Source organism: Coregonus clupeaformis, chromosome 7 (genome assembly GCF_020615455.1).
Source record: "Coregonus clupeaformis isolate EN_2021a chromosome 7, ASM2061545v1, whole genome shotgun sequence".
NCBI classification, from domain to species: domain Eukaryota; kingdom Metazoa; phylum Chordata; class Actinopteri; order Salmoniformes; family Salmonidae; genus Coregonus; species Coregonus clupeaformis.
In genome coordinates this window covers 71072865-71089269 of record NC_059198.1, presented here as the reverse complement: position 1 = coordinate 71089269, position 16405 = coordinate 71072865, and the positions used below count along the sequence as shown (strand labels likewise).

The window sequence follows — 16405 nt, the reverse complement described above, 5'->3', positions numbered from 1 at the left end:
GGCAGGTAGCCTAGCGATTGACATTTGATTCATGATCCTAAGCATGCTGAGATGTTAATTGCTTAATTAACTCAGGAACCACACCTGTGTGGAAGCACCTGCTTTCAATATACTTTGTATCCCTCCTTTACTCAAGTGTTTCCTTTATTTTGGCAGTTACCTGTAGTTTGCCCTGTATATGATGATGGATAGTGTAGTTTCACTGATAGCACAGCAGCAGCCTTGTCTCTTCTCTTCCTGTGCCCTATCACGGATTCCGTTTGGATCCCTTCTAACTGCTGGAAATAGTTTGATTCCTGCCAATGCCGCAGTATGGAGGGAGAAGGAGGGAGGTCAAACGCTGGTTTTCTTCCATTACCTAGGTGATCTCTTCATCGAAGCGCACGCTCTCATTTGAATGAACAATGGCCGACACTGGTAGTTACCAGCGAGGGAGAATGGATGGGCGGCTTAAGCCGGGGAGATGTGCTGTGGGTGTGAATTAAGGCCCCGGTCGGAGGGAAGGGCAATACAAGATGGCTTAGCTCGCTGGAGTGTGACATTAAGCTACAGAGCAGGATGACCCATTGTGAAAAGGCCAATCTCACACATATGTACGGTAAGCCTTGACAAAGACACTTGTGTCCACTCATCGATGAGATGATTGCTTCAACAGACACTGTGCTTCCTCTGAATAGAAGTGTTAATACAACAAAATAATTGTTATCGACACCATCATTTGAGGTATGTATACGGAACAAAAATATAAACACACCATGTAAAGTATTGGTCCCATGTTTCATGAGCTGAAATAAAAGATCCCTGAAATTTTCCATGTGCACAAAAAGCTTATTTCTCTCAAATTCTGTAAACACATTTCTCCTTTGTCAAGATAATCCATCCACCTTACAGGCGTGGCATATCAAGAAGCTGATTATACAGCATGATCATTACACAGGTGCACCTTGTGCTGGGTACAATAAAAGGCCACTCTTAAATGTGCAGTTTTGTCACATAACACAATGCCACAAAAAAAGAAACAAATCTGACATTGTACACAATGTTGTGGCATGTAGCAGGTGGTACTTACATAAAGTAGATGGGGGATCCACCTTCAAAATACCAGCAGTACTTCTTGGCCTCTATGCACTGCAAGAGGGAGAGAAAAAAAGTAAATCCATGCATTCTCTCTCTTTAGGAAACAGTTTTTAAAAAAGACTCCCTCCCGTTCCAAACACAGACCATTTATCCCACAATGTAGACTGTATGACCTGACATTGGGTTCAGTACATCGCCAAGAGCGGTACTTTGCTGAGGCCCTGAGGCCAAGACACTTTTGCCATTTGACAGGAGCAAATTGCCTGAAAACCTCTCTCTGAACAGCAGAAGTCTGTCAAAATACATCCTTATCCAGAGTACGAGAGGTTCTCCGCAACTTCCTGGGGTGGTTGCTCAGAGAGAGTATTTCTTAAATGGGCCTCAAACAACTACTTCACTGACAGACCAGGTAACAAATCAAAAAAGGACCTGAGAAAGGAGCACAGCTGTTTGACTGGAGACTGACCAAGTGGACTGGAAGTTTGGTATGGAACAGAGATTTCAAATAGACGCAGACCTGGTTCTTCTCAGAAATTGACAATTTTGTGTCTCTGCTGGTCTTTCTCAACTGTCTAAATAAATCTCCTTGCCTCCTCTCCTGCCCTTGAACTGATCTGAAAGACCTGACCAGCCCAATTATGTGTTTCTACCATGTTGTTTTCACCCGTCATGTCTTTTCCAATTAGTGCAGATGAAGGAAGGAGATGGGGGGAGGACAGTCTTAAGCAATTGATAGAGCCTCAATCTTAGGCTTGTGGAGCTGGGTTGGACACTAGGCTTGGGCGGTATACCGGGTTATTTGTAGCTACTTTTTAAGTTAATACCTGCAGTCAACTTGTGCAACACGTTAGGAGATAAAGCAGATCACGTTCTTCATTTCACATTATTTTACATTATGAAGCTAACCGTAGTTCCCTAGAACAGTTGAGCCAGTCACGTGTTTGTTTGTAAATAGCACAACGGGAGACAGCGGCAGCTGGTGAGTCCATAGCGTTCTATATCTATCGGCGAGTCTCTGTTGTGCGGCGCACATGAGATGAAGTTACACTTGTATGCAATTCACTACTAAATGTTTGCCATCAGAAATCTTCTAATGGCTTTCTGCCAGAAGTCAAAGAGCTCTGGATAAGTTTCAATTTTTTCCCGGCGCTTCCTACTAGTGGTTTTTTTCCACCTCTGTTCTTCTCCCCTCCTCTCCATGAACACATGCTGCTGTTCCTTCAGAAAAGCATGCATCACAACTTCGTTAATTTGCACAATTAATTTCGTTCTCTTTCGCTTGTAAATGTCCTCACGCACCGAAAATGACATTCGGTAGCTGCTAGCTATACTTGTATAACTTTATGAGCTGTTAGCATTTAGCTAACAGCATCTATGTGATTTCGCTATTAGTTAGTGCTAATTTTGTCAGCATTTTTAGCGGCCCTTGTGTGCCATGCCTGTAATACCGTAAATGTCCAGGATAAGAGAAGGACGGTTTGAAAATATGAAGATCTGGATCCCGCCTAAGCCTACTGGAGACACTTTATATAAGGCCTTCCTTCGAAACTAAGTCTGCAGTTCTTTCAGGCTTCATCCATGCTGTCAATAACCTCCATTCTCTGTCAACCTAGTGCTAGACGAATCAACATATGCTCTGGGCTTCACCGTTTAAGAGATGATGTTCTCGGTCTAATTGGATAAGAATTCGAGACGGTCTTACGATAAAGAGCATACCAACAAACCCATTTCAGAGCAGCGGGATGTCTGCCTGCATCCCATTACACTGGGCTTCGTTCATCTGGGCAGGACTGTCATTTAATAATCAATACGCCTCCCGGCTACAATATGCAGCTGCCGCCAACTGCCCTCTATCAAAACGCAGACCGAAGGCAGTCTTTGTAAGACGAGGAAATAGAAAAAGAGGATGAAAGATGGAAAGGAGAAGGAGGGAGAAGGGAATCTGTCTTTGACTAACTGTGAGTCTGTTATGCACAATGCCAGGTGTAGCCTCAAGTGCTTATGTGCAAGTAATGCTTTTAATTAAAACGAGACACGCTGAAGCTTCGAAAGATAAATGAAACAGCTCTGCTCACATATGAAAACATGTTGCTTGTTCATACAGTACTGTAACTGGGATGCTTTTCAGTGTCAAGATTATCTGTTTGCCCATGAGCAAATTAACGTCTTGGCTTTGTGTAACACACAATACCGTCCTCCGCCGAAGCCTCAGGAAAGGTTTGCAGCTGTGTCCTTGAAAGGGAATCTTTGATTTGAATAATTCTGTGTTGTCAGAGTCATTTAAATGATACCACCTTGTCAAGGACATGTTGCGAAGCTGTTCGCTCTGCCTTTCCGTAATTCTCCTCGGCTTTTACAGATTTGGCATGCTCTGTGTGTCATCTAAATAAAACAATGGATGCCCCTTATTTGCTCTTCCGTGTAACTTTGCGTAATCCCCCGTCCTCTGTATGGTAATCTAATGAATATAGAGGCTATAAAATGGGTATCATGTTGATAGACATGGGCTGCATCTCAATAGTCTAACGTGGCTTGCTCAGAATTGGCACCCATGCCCTACTGCTCTCACCTGCCCAGTTCTGAAAAAAGATGAGGAGAGGCACCACTTTAGTTCAGACTATTGAGATGCATCCACGGACAAAGCTCTCAGTGAGGTGAGAGATTAACTAAACAATGAAGCCTGGTCCATCTTCCGAGAAGTGTGGTTAAAACAAAACCCACCTCCACAGCAGCTTCATTAGAGAAGTGAAAAGGGTCGACGACCGACGGGTTGGGGAAAGGTCATGGGCACGTAATTATCACTTCCCATCAGTGGAGACCTTTTCTGCCGCACCACGCCACTCGCACACCAGCCACGAGGGGCGGGTTGGGGTTATATTTTCTCCCCAGGAATCCCTTTTGTGGTTTGTGCCATGGGCCACCAAAAAGGGGGGGGGGGTTCAAACAATGCGTGCCCACTGAGGGCACAATGGATGGGGGTTCTACCCCTAACCACAACCCTAGGATGTTTCCTGGCTCTCACCACCAGAAAAGAGGGACAGTCACGAGGGAGGTTGAGGCATACAGACTAGGACCATACAATGGAGCATTTGTCAGCGTGTTGGCTGTTGGGAAGAATGGACAATATGGGGACGCCCTGGCAGGGAAGCCCTGGCAGGAAGGGGGACGCCATGGTTGGAACAACCATCCAGCCTGCCTGTTTGTGGGACCAAATTCCCCACGTTGACACTGCCAACAGCAGGGTCCACAGCCATGTATTATAGAGTATCAGGAGCTGACAGACCCCAGATACCCAGGCCAGCCTCAGAGAAGACTAGAACAACTCGTCTCCCACCACACTGACAAGCTTCGTTAAAGCAAGGGAGTTTACAAATGTATTCTCAGTAGACCTGTAGAGCGACAGTTGAAGGGACAACTGAATGAGTGACCGTTATGCAACAGCAAACTGTGGCGTCCTGTTCAGATTTGTCCCAGATAGGCTGGGACATTGGAAGGACATTGTTATTGGTTTAGGAGTTTTTAGCTCCCTCTTTACATTCAGCCTCAGACATTTTAAACCATTTAAAGTGATAGAATACTCTAGAGATGTTATTCACCCACAGTTTACGCAGGCCACCGGACAGCACCCCCCATGTCGGCTTATTTTATGTAATGTAACTGTGGGGAAATCCACCTAAGTGTATCACAAAGGTAATTTATTGGATTACTAAATGATTCTAAACTCCTGCATTAATCCAACCTGTGTGCATTCATTACTCATGTCATTTTTCTGTAGCTGGGTCATAAATCAGACAATGGAGGCGTATTCATAATGGTAAGGCTACTACTACATCTACTAGATTATAAGGGTCAAACTGATTTGATACCGTGTGGCTCACAATGACCCTAGTAGTTTAGTGTTTAGCTTGTGATAAGATAACATTTGAATGTAGCCACGCATGACCTTGCATGTTCCTACTACCATCTTCCCAGTTTTTGGACTTTGGGAGCGACCATGAAAATGTGATGGCTCATCATGTATAGTGAAACATTAGCCTCTTCAAATCATTTTGAAATGTTCCTTTTACTTCCTGTGAAGGTTCAAGGCAGTAGCGCTGTTTCAGGAAGTATAACTTCACTGCCACAGAGGACAATTCTCATTACTGAGGAAAACCACATACTAACATGTTCAGCTCACTTGATATGAGAAAGAAAACGGATTAAACACATTTCCAGTCCTTTGCTCTTCGCCGTCTCCCCCCGACCCCACTACCTCCCTCCCTTGCACAAGTGGCTCGATAATGTCAAAACACATGGATGTCGATTCCATTAGTGAGCACAAACAACCCCAGAAAGGATCATTTCACAGCGGCTATCCGCCGCGGCGGGTGAGCTGGGAGTCGACGCTAATCCCTCAAAAGACTTTCTCCTCAGATTGGCTCGGCTAGTCCACCACGTTGCCGCGTTTAGCCGAAAGCCTCTCTGTGCTTAGGCCTAAGACAAACTACTGAGGAGCCGGATGTAAAGCCCCACTTAACGACTGAGCAAAGCCAAGCAGAAAAGGGCTGGACAGACATTCATGTTTGAAGTTCAGCAGGAGAGGGGAATATGAAGGAGGATGGTTTGACAGAGAACATTTGTTTTATTCCAGTGTTTTAAGTGCAAGGGGGTGGGGATTCTTGAGTTAGATGGTGAATAACAGCATGCAAGAAAATAATGAGAGTGTTACATTTCAAACCCTTTGTTATATCCACACCTGTGTCTGTGTTTGAGTGTATGAGACAGAGAGAGACCAAGAGAACCAGAGACAGAACCAGAGACGGAACCAGAGACGGAACCAGAGACGGAACCAGAGACGGTGGATGTTTGATCTCAAATAGTCAAAGTAATACCCTAATACTCTGTTGAATACACAGTCTGACACAACAACAGGGACAGTCCAGAGGCATATCATTGAGTGCACTTACCCATGCAATATTAAAACGTTCAAAAAGGAGGATGTCTCAAACATCACTACGCAAAAAGAAAGTAAATACAATTATCAATTCAGCAAGCGGATTAGTTTTCAATTTAAGATCATGAATTGGATATTGAATGAAAACAGACATATACATTGTTGATCATATGCAGGTTAAAAGGTCAACTGAACCAACTTCTCTGCTTTTAAAAACGACCTGTGGCATCATTATGAGTCAGAAACATGAATTCTAGTGTCAACATTTCTACCCATCTAGTGTCAACATAGCAAAACGTATCAGCAAGCATTCAGCAACGTACACAGCTGGTTGCATACTAACATGGGGACAAAGATCGTACTTTTTGAGAAATGTCCTCTGGTCTGATGAAACAAAAATAGAACTGTTTGGCCATAATGACCATCGTTATGTTTGGAGGAAAAAGGGGGAGCTTGCAAGCCGAAGAACACCATCCCAACCGTAAAGCACGGGGGTGGCAGCATTATGCTGTAGGGGTGCTTTGCTGCAGGAGGGACTGGTGCACTTCACAAAATAGATGGCATCATCAGGAAGGAAAATTATGTGGATATATTGAAGCAACATCTCAAGACATCAGTCAGGAAGTTAAAGCTTGGTCGCAAATGGGTCTTCCAAATGGACAATGACCCCAAGCATACTTCCAAAGTTGTGGCAAAATGGCTTAAGGACAACAAAGTCAAGGTATTGGAGTGGCCATCACAAAGCCCTGACCTCAATCCTATAAAGAATGTGTGGGCAGAACTGAAAAAGTGTGTGCGAGCAAGGAGGCCTACAAACCTGACTCAGTTACACCAGCTCTGTCAGGAGGAATGGGCCAAAATTCACCCACATTATTGTGGGAAGCTTGTGGAAGGCTACCCGAAACGTTTGACCCAAGTTAAACAATTTTAAAGGCAATGCTACCAAATACTAATTGAGTGTACGTAAACTTCTGACCCACTGAGAATGTGATGAAAGAAATAAAAGCTGAAATAAATTATTCTCTCTACTATTATTCTGACATTTCACATTCTTAAAATAAAGTGGTGATCCTAACTGACCTAAGACAGGGACTTTCTACTAGGATTAAATGTCAGGAATTGTGAAAAATAGATTTTAAATGTATTTGGCTAAGGTGTATGTAAACTTCCGACTTCAACTGTATAAATTACTTGCATTTTTATTGAGTGATGATATTTTATTTTATTCAGAGGCTATGTACAAAACTTGGTGGGTTTGTTGTTCAACAGCATTGTGGGAACCCCCTACCATATCAGGAGATGTTCCAGAAGGCTGAGGCCGTGGCCAGACACCAGTCCTGCTTCAGAATAATGGAGGACACTTCAATCAGGTTGGTCACAGTTGATCTACTCAAAATACTATTGGTCCTGGAATTCGCCTAACCACCATTGATACTACACTGCTCAAAAAAATAAAGGGAACACTTAAACAACACAATGTAACTCCAAGTCAATCACACTTCTGTGAAATCAAACTGTCCACTTAGGAAGCAACACTGATTGACAATACATTTCACATGCTGTTGTGCAAATGGAATAGACAACAGGTGGAAATTATAGGCAATTAGAAAGACACCCCCAATAAAGGACTGGTTCTGCAGGTGGTGACCACAGACCACTTCTCAGTTCCTATGCTTCCTGGCTGATGTTTTGGTCACTTTTGAATGCTGGCGGTGCTTTCACTCTAGTGGTAGCATGAGACGGAGTCTACAAACCACACAAGTGGCTCAGGTAGTGCAGCTCATCCAGGATGGCACATCAATGTGAGCTGTGGCAAGAAGGTTTGCTGTGTCTGTCAGCGTAGTGTCCAGAGCATGGAGGCGCTACCAGGAGACAGGCCAGTACATCAGGAGACGTGGAGGAGGCCGTAGGAGGGCAACAATCCAGCAGCAGGACCGCTACCTCCGCCTTTGTGCAAGGAGGAGCAGGAGGAGCACTGCCAGAGCCCTGCAAAATGACTTCCAGCAGGCCACAAATGTGCATGTGTCTGCTCAAACGGTCAGAAACAGACTCCATGAGGGTGGTATGAGGGCCCGACGTCCACAGGTGGGGGTTGTGCTTACAGCCCAACACCGTGCAGGACGTTTGGCATTTGCCGGAGAACACCAAGATTGGCAAATTCGCCACTGGCTCTTCACAGATGAAAGCAGGTTCACACTGAGCACATGTGACAGACGTGACAGAGTCTGGAGACGCCGTGGAGAACGTTCTGCTGCCTGTAACATCCTCCAGCATGACCGGTTTGGCAGTGGGTCAGTCATGGTGTGGGGTGGCATTTCTTTGGGGGGTCGCACAGCCCTCCATGTGCTCGCCAGAGGTAGCCTGACTGCCATTAGGTACCGAGATGAGATCCTCAGACCCCTTGTGAGACCATATGCTGGTGCGGTTGGCCCTGGGTTCCTCCTAATGCAAGACAATGCTAGACCTCATGTGGCTGGAATGTGTCAGCAGTTCCTGCAAGAGGAAGGCATTGATGCTATGGACTGGCCCGCCCGTTCCCCAGACCTGAATCCAATTGAGCACATCTGGGACATCATGTCTCGCTCCATCCACCAACGCCACGTTGCACCACAGACTGTCCAGGAGTTGGTTGATGCTTTAGTCCAGGTCTGGGAGGTGATCCCTCATGAGACCATCCGCCACCTCATCAGGAGCATGCCCAGGCGTTGTAGGGAGGTCATACAGGCACGTGGAGGCCACACACACTACTGAGCCTCATTTTGACTTGTTATAAGGACATTACATCAAAGTTGGATCAGCCTGTAGTGTGGTTTTCCACTTTTTTGAGTGTGACTCCAAATCCAGACCTCCATGGGTTGATAAATTTGATTTCCATTGATCATTTTTGTGTGATTTTGTTGTCAGCACATTCAACTATGTAAAGAAATGTCATTCATTCAGATCTAGGATGTGTTATTTTAGTGTTCCCTTTATTTTTTTGAGCAGTGTATAATCAGTGCTGTTCATATATGTGCATCTTGTATGTTGTAAGGAGCTGCCCCCTTCAACTGTGCCAATGGACTACACTTTGGCCGGGGTGAGTAATTCCAACCAGTCAGTTCCATGCTGGCACGTGTCCCTTGTGAATTAGCTGTGAATCAGGATCTCTGATTGGCTATGTTCAACCAGGTATTTACTGGTGGCTTCCATGACTGTATGGTGACCGTCTTTCCCTCTCTCCCCCTCCGTGATATAGGAGCTGGATCGGATATATAGGAGCCGAAGTCAGGCTCCTTTATGACCAGTATCAGTGACGAGAGGGGCTTGGGGCTGCTCTAAGCTGCCATGCCCATCAGGCGTTGGCAAACACCTCCGAAGGGGAAAAAGGTGATTACTAATAACACAGTACATCATAAGTGTTAAGCAATATCACCCTTTCAATACATATCGCTCATCAACTCTTCCTTGTTTTTCTACAGATGGGCAAAAGAGATGCTTTTGAAATTGAGTCCTCTGACTGGTTGACACTGATGTCTGAATAGGGAGAGACCTTGCACTCAGCATAAAAATTATACAAGACACTTTTTATCGTCTTTTGTTATCATTTCATCGAATGGTACCATCGATGTTATATTAGCAGAACACTGCTTCTACAGTATGATGTGAAGGATGGTTTATTCTACATGGAACTGTTACACTTGGAAGTTATCAAAACACTGTTTGGAATATCTACACAAGTTCAGCAATTGCACTCTTTTCATATTACTCTGTAGCAGGGGTGAAAGTAGATTTAATTTCTTACCGGTACAGGACACCCAAGTGCACGCACTATTTTTTTTTTAACTACAAAGATTACAGGGTAGCCTACTCTCCTGACACTGACAAACATATCAATAAAAACGATGCCGTCTGATCCATATAATTGGCCTATCAAAATGGGAGACAAATACAATATGACGTCCACCTAACCTGTGGGAGGAAATTATTGTCCAAAAACAAACAAAAGTGGCACTGACCCAATGATAAAGACAGTGAATATGCACACTCACCAGTGATATGGACGATGTTCTCCGCTGGTGCCAATAAGATAGGCTACTGTTCGCTCAATTGAGTTAAGAATTTTGATAAAGACAGATTGGAGTCTTTTCATTGTCATCTCTTTACTGCAATAGCCATTTGTTTTCCAAACAGTTTTTCCACGATTGTATTTTTAAATATTGTGATATGCCTGGTTGGTTCTCTCTGCTTTTCACTGACAGCTGCAACTCAACAATCATCTATTTGGTATTTGCAGCACGTGCTGCCCAAATTGCGGGCCCTTCCGACTGTAGGCTATGCAATTTAAAACAATCTACTTTTTTTTTTTTTAAGAAGCCAATGATCCTCTGTGGCCAAATCATGCTTTCTGGTGTAGTAGCCTATTTTGAATGGTTTTATTTATTTCTGTATAGACAGGAGTAAGCCAATTAGGCTATATAATTTTGACAATTTTATTAAATTAAATTAAAGCTTCCCTTAGCCTTATGGACATGCCTATGCATTTTAATGTGCCATAAACACAACCAGTCATGATGTTTTTATCTGATTGTCAAACAATCACTTAACAAAGGCGCTCCTGTAGGCTACCTGCGCACATTCATCCACTCACAAAATAATGTCAGCATCCAAACCCCAACAGTGCACTGTGCACCCGCAATTTGATGAATGGAAAGAGACATCTGTTACAAAACAACTACGTGTATTGTAATGACATTCTGCGATTGTCATTAGGCCTACACTTGTAGCCTGAATTGATGCATCCACTGTTGTCCACGCGCACCTCGATCTCGGCCACTCATCTCCGCCTTTGTCCGAGAGCGTCTTGGCCACTCATCTCCGCCTTGACAAAATGTAAGTGTTCTCCTCAAACCACAATGCAATTTGGAGCATATACCACCCGGTTTCCACTCAATTTTCTTATTTGTCATGCGGCTGACATGCATTAATGTTAAATAATGGTGTAATAGCCGTATCGGACCTTACCGCCTTACTTTAACCCCTGCTCTGTAGGCTACTGACCGATGCAAAGCTTTTAATTGGTCAGTAGCCTACAGAGTGGTATGAGAAGAGGGCCATCCTACTGCATCTCACATATGCCTGTAGTTATTGAACTCTGCCTGCTGGACCCATGGGTTGAGGCAAACTCTCATATCCAGGATGGAGTGTCATGCACTCCACCCCTCCTGCCCCTGTAAAACGTTACATATACACTGAACAAAAATATAAAACGCAACAATTTCAAAGATTTTACTGAGTTACAGTTCATTTAAGGAAATCATTCAATTGAAATAAATAAATTCGGCCCCAATTTATGGATTTCACATGACTGGGAATACAGATATGCATCTGTTGGTCACAGATACCTTTAAAAAAAGGTAGGGGTGTGGGACAGAAAACCAGTCAGCATCTGGTGTGACCACCATTTGCCTCATGCAGCGCAACACATCTCCTTCGCATAGAGATGACCATGCTGTTGATTGTGGCCTGTGGAATGTTGTCCCACTCCTATTCAACGGCTGTGCGAAGTTGCTGGATTTTGGTGGGAACTGGAACACGCTGTCGTACACGTCGATCCAGAGCATCCTAAACATGCTCAATGGGTGACATATCTGGTGAGTATGCAGGCCATGGAAGAACTGGTACATTTTCAGCTTCCAGGAATTGTGTACAGATCCTTGTGACATGGGGCCGTGCATTAACATGCTGAAACATGAGGTGATGGCTGCGGATGAATGGCACAAGGATCTCGTCACGGTATCTCTGTGCATTCAAATTGCCATCGATAAAATGCAATTGTGTACATTGTCCGTAGCTTATGTCTGCCCATACCATAACCCCATCGCCCCCATGGGGCACTCTGTTCACAACGTTGACATCAGCAAACCGCTCTCCCACACAACGCCATACACATAGTCTGCGGTTGTGAGGCCAGTTGGACATACTGCCAAATTCTCTAAAACAACGGAGGCGGCTTATGGTAGAGAAATTAACATTAATTTCTCTGGCAACAGATCTGATGGACATTCCTGCAGTCAGCATGCCAATTGCACGCTTCCTCAAAACTTCAGACATCTGTGGCACTGTGCTGTGTGACAAAACTGAACATTTTAGAGTGGCCTTTTGTCCCCAGCACAAGGTGCACCTGTTTAATTATCATGCTGTTTAATCAGCTTCTTGATATGCCACACCTGTCAGGTGGATGGATTATCTTGGCTAAGGAGAAAGGCTCACTATCAGGGATGTAAACAAATTTGCGGACAAAATTGGAGAGAAATACTTTGTCTGTGCATATGGAAAATGTCTGGGATCTTTTATTTCAGCTCATGAAACATGGGACCAACACTTTACATGTTGCATTTATATTTTTGTTCAGTTTAGATTGAAGGAACTTCATCACCCACTGGAGACTTGAAGACAGAACCTCACCCAGACAGCTGTGCGTGATTTGACAGCCAAATCCTTAGATGCCAGATGCTAGAATGCCATTCTAGTTATGGTTAGACAGCTGAAGTTGTACTCTACACACAACATATTTTTATTTGCTAGGTAAGCTACTTTTTAAGCTCCATCTCTGACTCTGCTGGTGATCCGTCAAAATGTAAGAAAAAAGTAAATGCACTGAAGCGTACAAATGAATCTTCTTCCCTGCCTAAGCAAGTTCTGTCTGACTCTGGCTTCATAACTGAGAAGAATGGGATAAGTGATGCTGTTAAGCATAATTTTGTCTCGGCAGGCTTTTTATTTGGTTTAACTGATCCTGGTCAGTCAATCGACTTCTCTTCCCTCTGCCAGCCTCTAGCTGACTCGACGGTTAACCCGTCAACTTCTAGTGAATCTGTTTTCATTTCAACAATTTACTGCCTGTGATGTGCTAGATACCTTGCTTAAGATTGATGTAAAACAAATCCACTAGGGCTGATATGCTTGAACCATTATTGCTGCAACTCTCTGCCTCCCTGATTGCTGAATCATGAATCCATATTTTTTACCTGACAATTATATCTGGTACTATCCCCAAGGTTGGAAGGCAGCCTATGTGCTCCCCCTTCACAAAAGGTGGTGAATCTTGTGACCTAAATAATTAAAATCGCCCTATTTCTAAACTTTCCTGCCTAGCTAAAATATTAGAATCCTTGATTAATTCTTTATCTTTGAAATGTATTCTAAATGTACATCAGTCAGGTTTTAGACCAGGTCATAGCACCATCTCTGCTGCATTCCTAGTTATAAATGTGGTTAACTGTATGGATAAAAGGCAACATTGCGCTGTCCTCTTCATTGACTTGTGAAAGGCTTTCGATACTGTTGATCACTCACTGCTAATGCAAAGGCTTTCTTCAAATTGGCCTAGACCCGGCTGCATTTAACTGGTTTAAAAATTACTTTAGATACAACATAAAAATAACTGATGATTTAAACATATGTACTTTGGATTGTGTCCATATTGATTGTGTCCCTGCTTACACATATCTGGGCATCTGGAAAGAAGACAAGCTGTCTTTTAAAAAGCTTATTGATGAGTTAGTTAAGCTGAGAATAAAAATGGGCTTCTTCTATAGAAATAGGTCTTGCCTCTCGCTAAATAGTAGAAAGCAGATTATTTAGTCGACGTTCCTATCGGTCCTAGACTATGGCGCCATCCATCTGAACGCAGCTGCCACTTCATTAGAGCCGTTATTACGGGCAACAGTTTTAGTACTCATCACTGCATTCTCTACCAGAAAGTTGGTTGGCCCTCTGATGTCATGTAGGTTGATAAATTGTTTTTCATGTATAAAGCACTTTACAAAAACTCCCACTGTACCGAACATCATTGTACCGAACATCATTACTAAACTTTAGAGACTTTGAGTTACCACACCCGGTCTCAGGGATGGCCAACTCTGGAAATTCCTTTGGTCTCAGAGTTAACTAAAAGCTGATTTACCTTTCTTGCATCATATTTGTGGAACAATCTTCAAAATGTTCTTAAATTGGATGTTTTGGTGCCTCTAGGGCAATTCAGCAAGTAGCCTAGTGGTTAAGAGCATTGGGTCAGTAACCTGAAGGTCGCTGGTTCGAATCCCCGAGCTGACTAGGTGAAAAATCTGTCGATGTGCCCTTGATTAACCCTAATTGCTCCTGTAAGTCGCTCTGGATAAGAGTGTCTGCTAAATGACTCAAATGTAAAATGATTGAGGACCTTATTACTGATGTGTTTGTTTCTTATGACAGTTTTTTTCTTTCTGCTTGCATTTTGTATTTATATTTTGATGTGTGTATTTTTTGTAATTCAGGGCTCATCTGTAAAAAGAGACCTTGGTCAAGATGACTCCCTGAAAATAAAGGTTAAATAAAATAAGTGTTGGCATACTTTCTTTATAAGCATATCAATATGATATTTACAGCATAAAATGTTGTCTTTGTAACAAACACACATGAATTTGTGGATAAATGTATGTACATTCAAGCTGGGCGATGTTTGTGCACTGTCCACATGTAGCCTACACCTGTTGTAGGGATATTAGCTAGTAGTTTTGGGATTTGTCCCCCGGGAAAGATCTAACAGCGGACATAAGGTGAGACGAGACAAACTAAACAGTTATAGAGTATTGTGTTGTAGGACAGCTGAGCTGACTCAAGACCAGGCATTCAACTCTAGGTTGACACCGTTTCCATGGTAACACTCATTTACATGACGTGATGAAACGTTGAAATTAAGTTGCAAGCTACTTTCGTAGCAAGGTGTTGTAGAACGAGTGTCTTATGAAACACATTCCAGACACTGGCTCTTGCCATAACTGATTTAACAAGAGAAATATCAGCTAGATAGCTGATATATCCAAGCTATGCTCGCTAGCTGCTGTCAGCTTGGCTAAACACAAGGTAGGCGCAGGCTTTAGCATACACATAGAACTGAATTAGGTGACCATCTTAAGATGGCGAGTCAGTCAGGAGGGGAGAAGTCCTCAACTTTGTTCTCTCCATAGCAAAGCTAGCTTAGTTTACCTCGCTGTACTCACTACTGCAGGGTTCACCAGCTGGAGGTCATTTTTACATAAAAGACTGTAAAAGTGATTTTAATTTTGGAAATTTGTTCCCAAGTATTCCCACGCATAACAGAGACACTGATCGTATACAAATGTAATCAAGGTTTGAGAAATGATTATGTTTTAGTCAAATATGTGTTTGGGCATCTTGCGGTCAATTTGCAGTCTACAAATTATTTGTAATTATGTTCCGGCCCCCCGACCATCCGCTAAAAAAAGTATAATAATAATAATAATAATAATAATAATAAAGACCCACGGCTGAATCTAGTTGACGATTCTTGCACTACTGCCTTTGTTGTGATTGAATGGCAAAGGCACACCCAAGAAACATCCACATCAAACCACACCCAAGACAACTCTCGTTTGCCTTCAATCATGGCTGCTAGCATTTCTTAAATGAGAATTCATGAAAAACAAGGCCAAAATCAGGAAGTGCAGTTGCCCTTTAAAGGCATGCATACAAAATAATTAAGCTCAGACAGGCCACATCCACTAAGCCTCGAAACAAACTTCTCATTAAATGGGTGACTGTCTAACGCATATAGGGCCTAAAAAGGTCAAACCATGGAGGACCAAAAAAATATGTTTTATCACATACACCAGATAAGTGTGTTGTTTTACAGGGTCAGTCATAGTAGTACGGCGCCCCTGGAGCAAATTAGGATTAAGTGCCTTGCTCAAGGGCACAGCAACACATTTTTCACCTTGACAGCTCGGGTATTGGAACCAGCAACCTTTCAGTTACTGGCATATATGCACGCACGCACACTCGCACACACAAAATAAATAATGGTATGTATAGACAGGATATGAATAGGAAAATGTGTGTACAGCAGTAGTTATATAGGATGAGCCATGACTAGAATACAGTATATACAGTGCATTCTGAAAGTATTCAGACCCCTTCCCTTTTTCCACATTTTGTTACGTTACAACCTTATTCTAAAATGGATTCAATTATTTTTTTCCCCCTCATAATTCTACACACATTACCCCATAAAAAAAGTACCTTATTTACATAAGTATTCAGACCCTTTGCTATGAGACTCGAAATTGAGCTCAGGTGCATCCTATTTCATTTTTACATTTTTACATTTTAGTCATTTAGCAGACGCTCTTATCCAGAGCGACTTACAGGAGCAATTAGGGTTAAGTGCCTTGCTCAAGGGCACATCGACAGATTTTTCACCTAGTCGGCTCGGGGATTAGAACCAGCGACCTTTCGGTTACTGGCACTATCCTTGAGATGTTTCTACAATTTGATTGGAGACCACCTGTGGTAAATTAAATTGTTTGGACATGATTTGGAAAGGCACACACCTATCTATATAAGGTCCCACAGTTG

At 43.1% G+C, this 16405-nt stretch overlaps 1 protein-coding gene and 1 long non-coding RNA gene across 2 annotated transcripts in view; one reads left to right on the top strand and one right to left on the bottom strand.

Annotated features, from left to right (window-relative positions):
• Positions 1-16405, bottom strand: part of LOC121569129 (vesicular, overexpressed in cancer, prosurvival protein 1) — a 119811-nt gene that overhangs the window by 93460 nt on the left and 9946 nt on the right. Inside the window, exon 2 of the mRNA XM_041879791.1 lies at positions 1070-1128. Coding sequence (XP_041735725.1) covers positions 1070-1128 — 59 coding nt within the window. The remainder of the gene's footprint in view (positions 1-1069; positions 1129-16405) is intronic.
• Positions 9040-9542, top strand: LOC121569131. Its single transcript, XR_006001332.1, has 3 exons — positions 9040-9086; positions 9246-9376; positions 9469-9542. It is a non-coding gene; the product is annotated as an uncharacterized LOC121569131 (long non-coding RNA).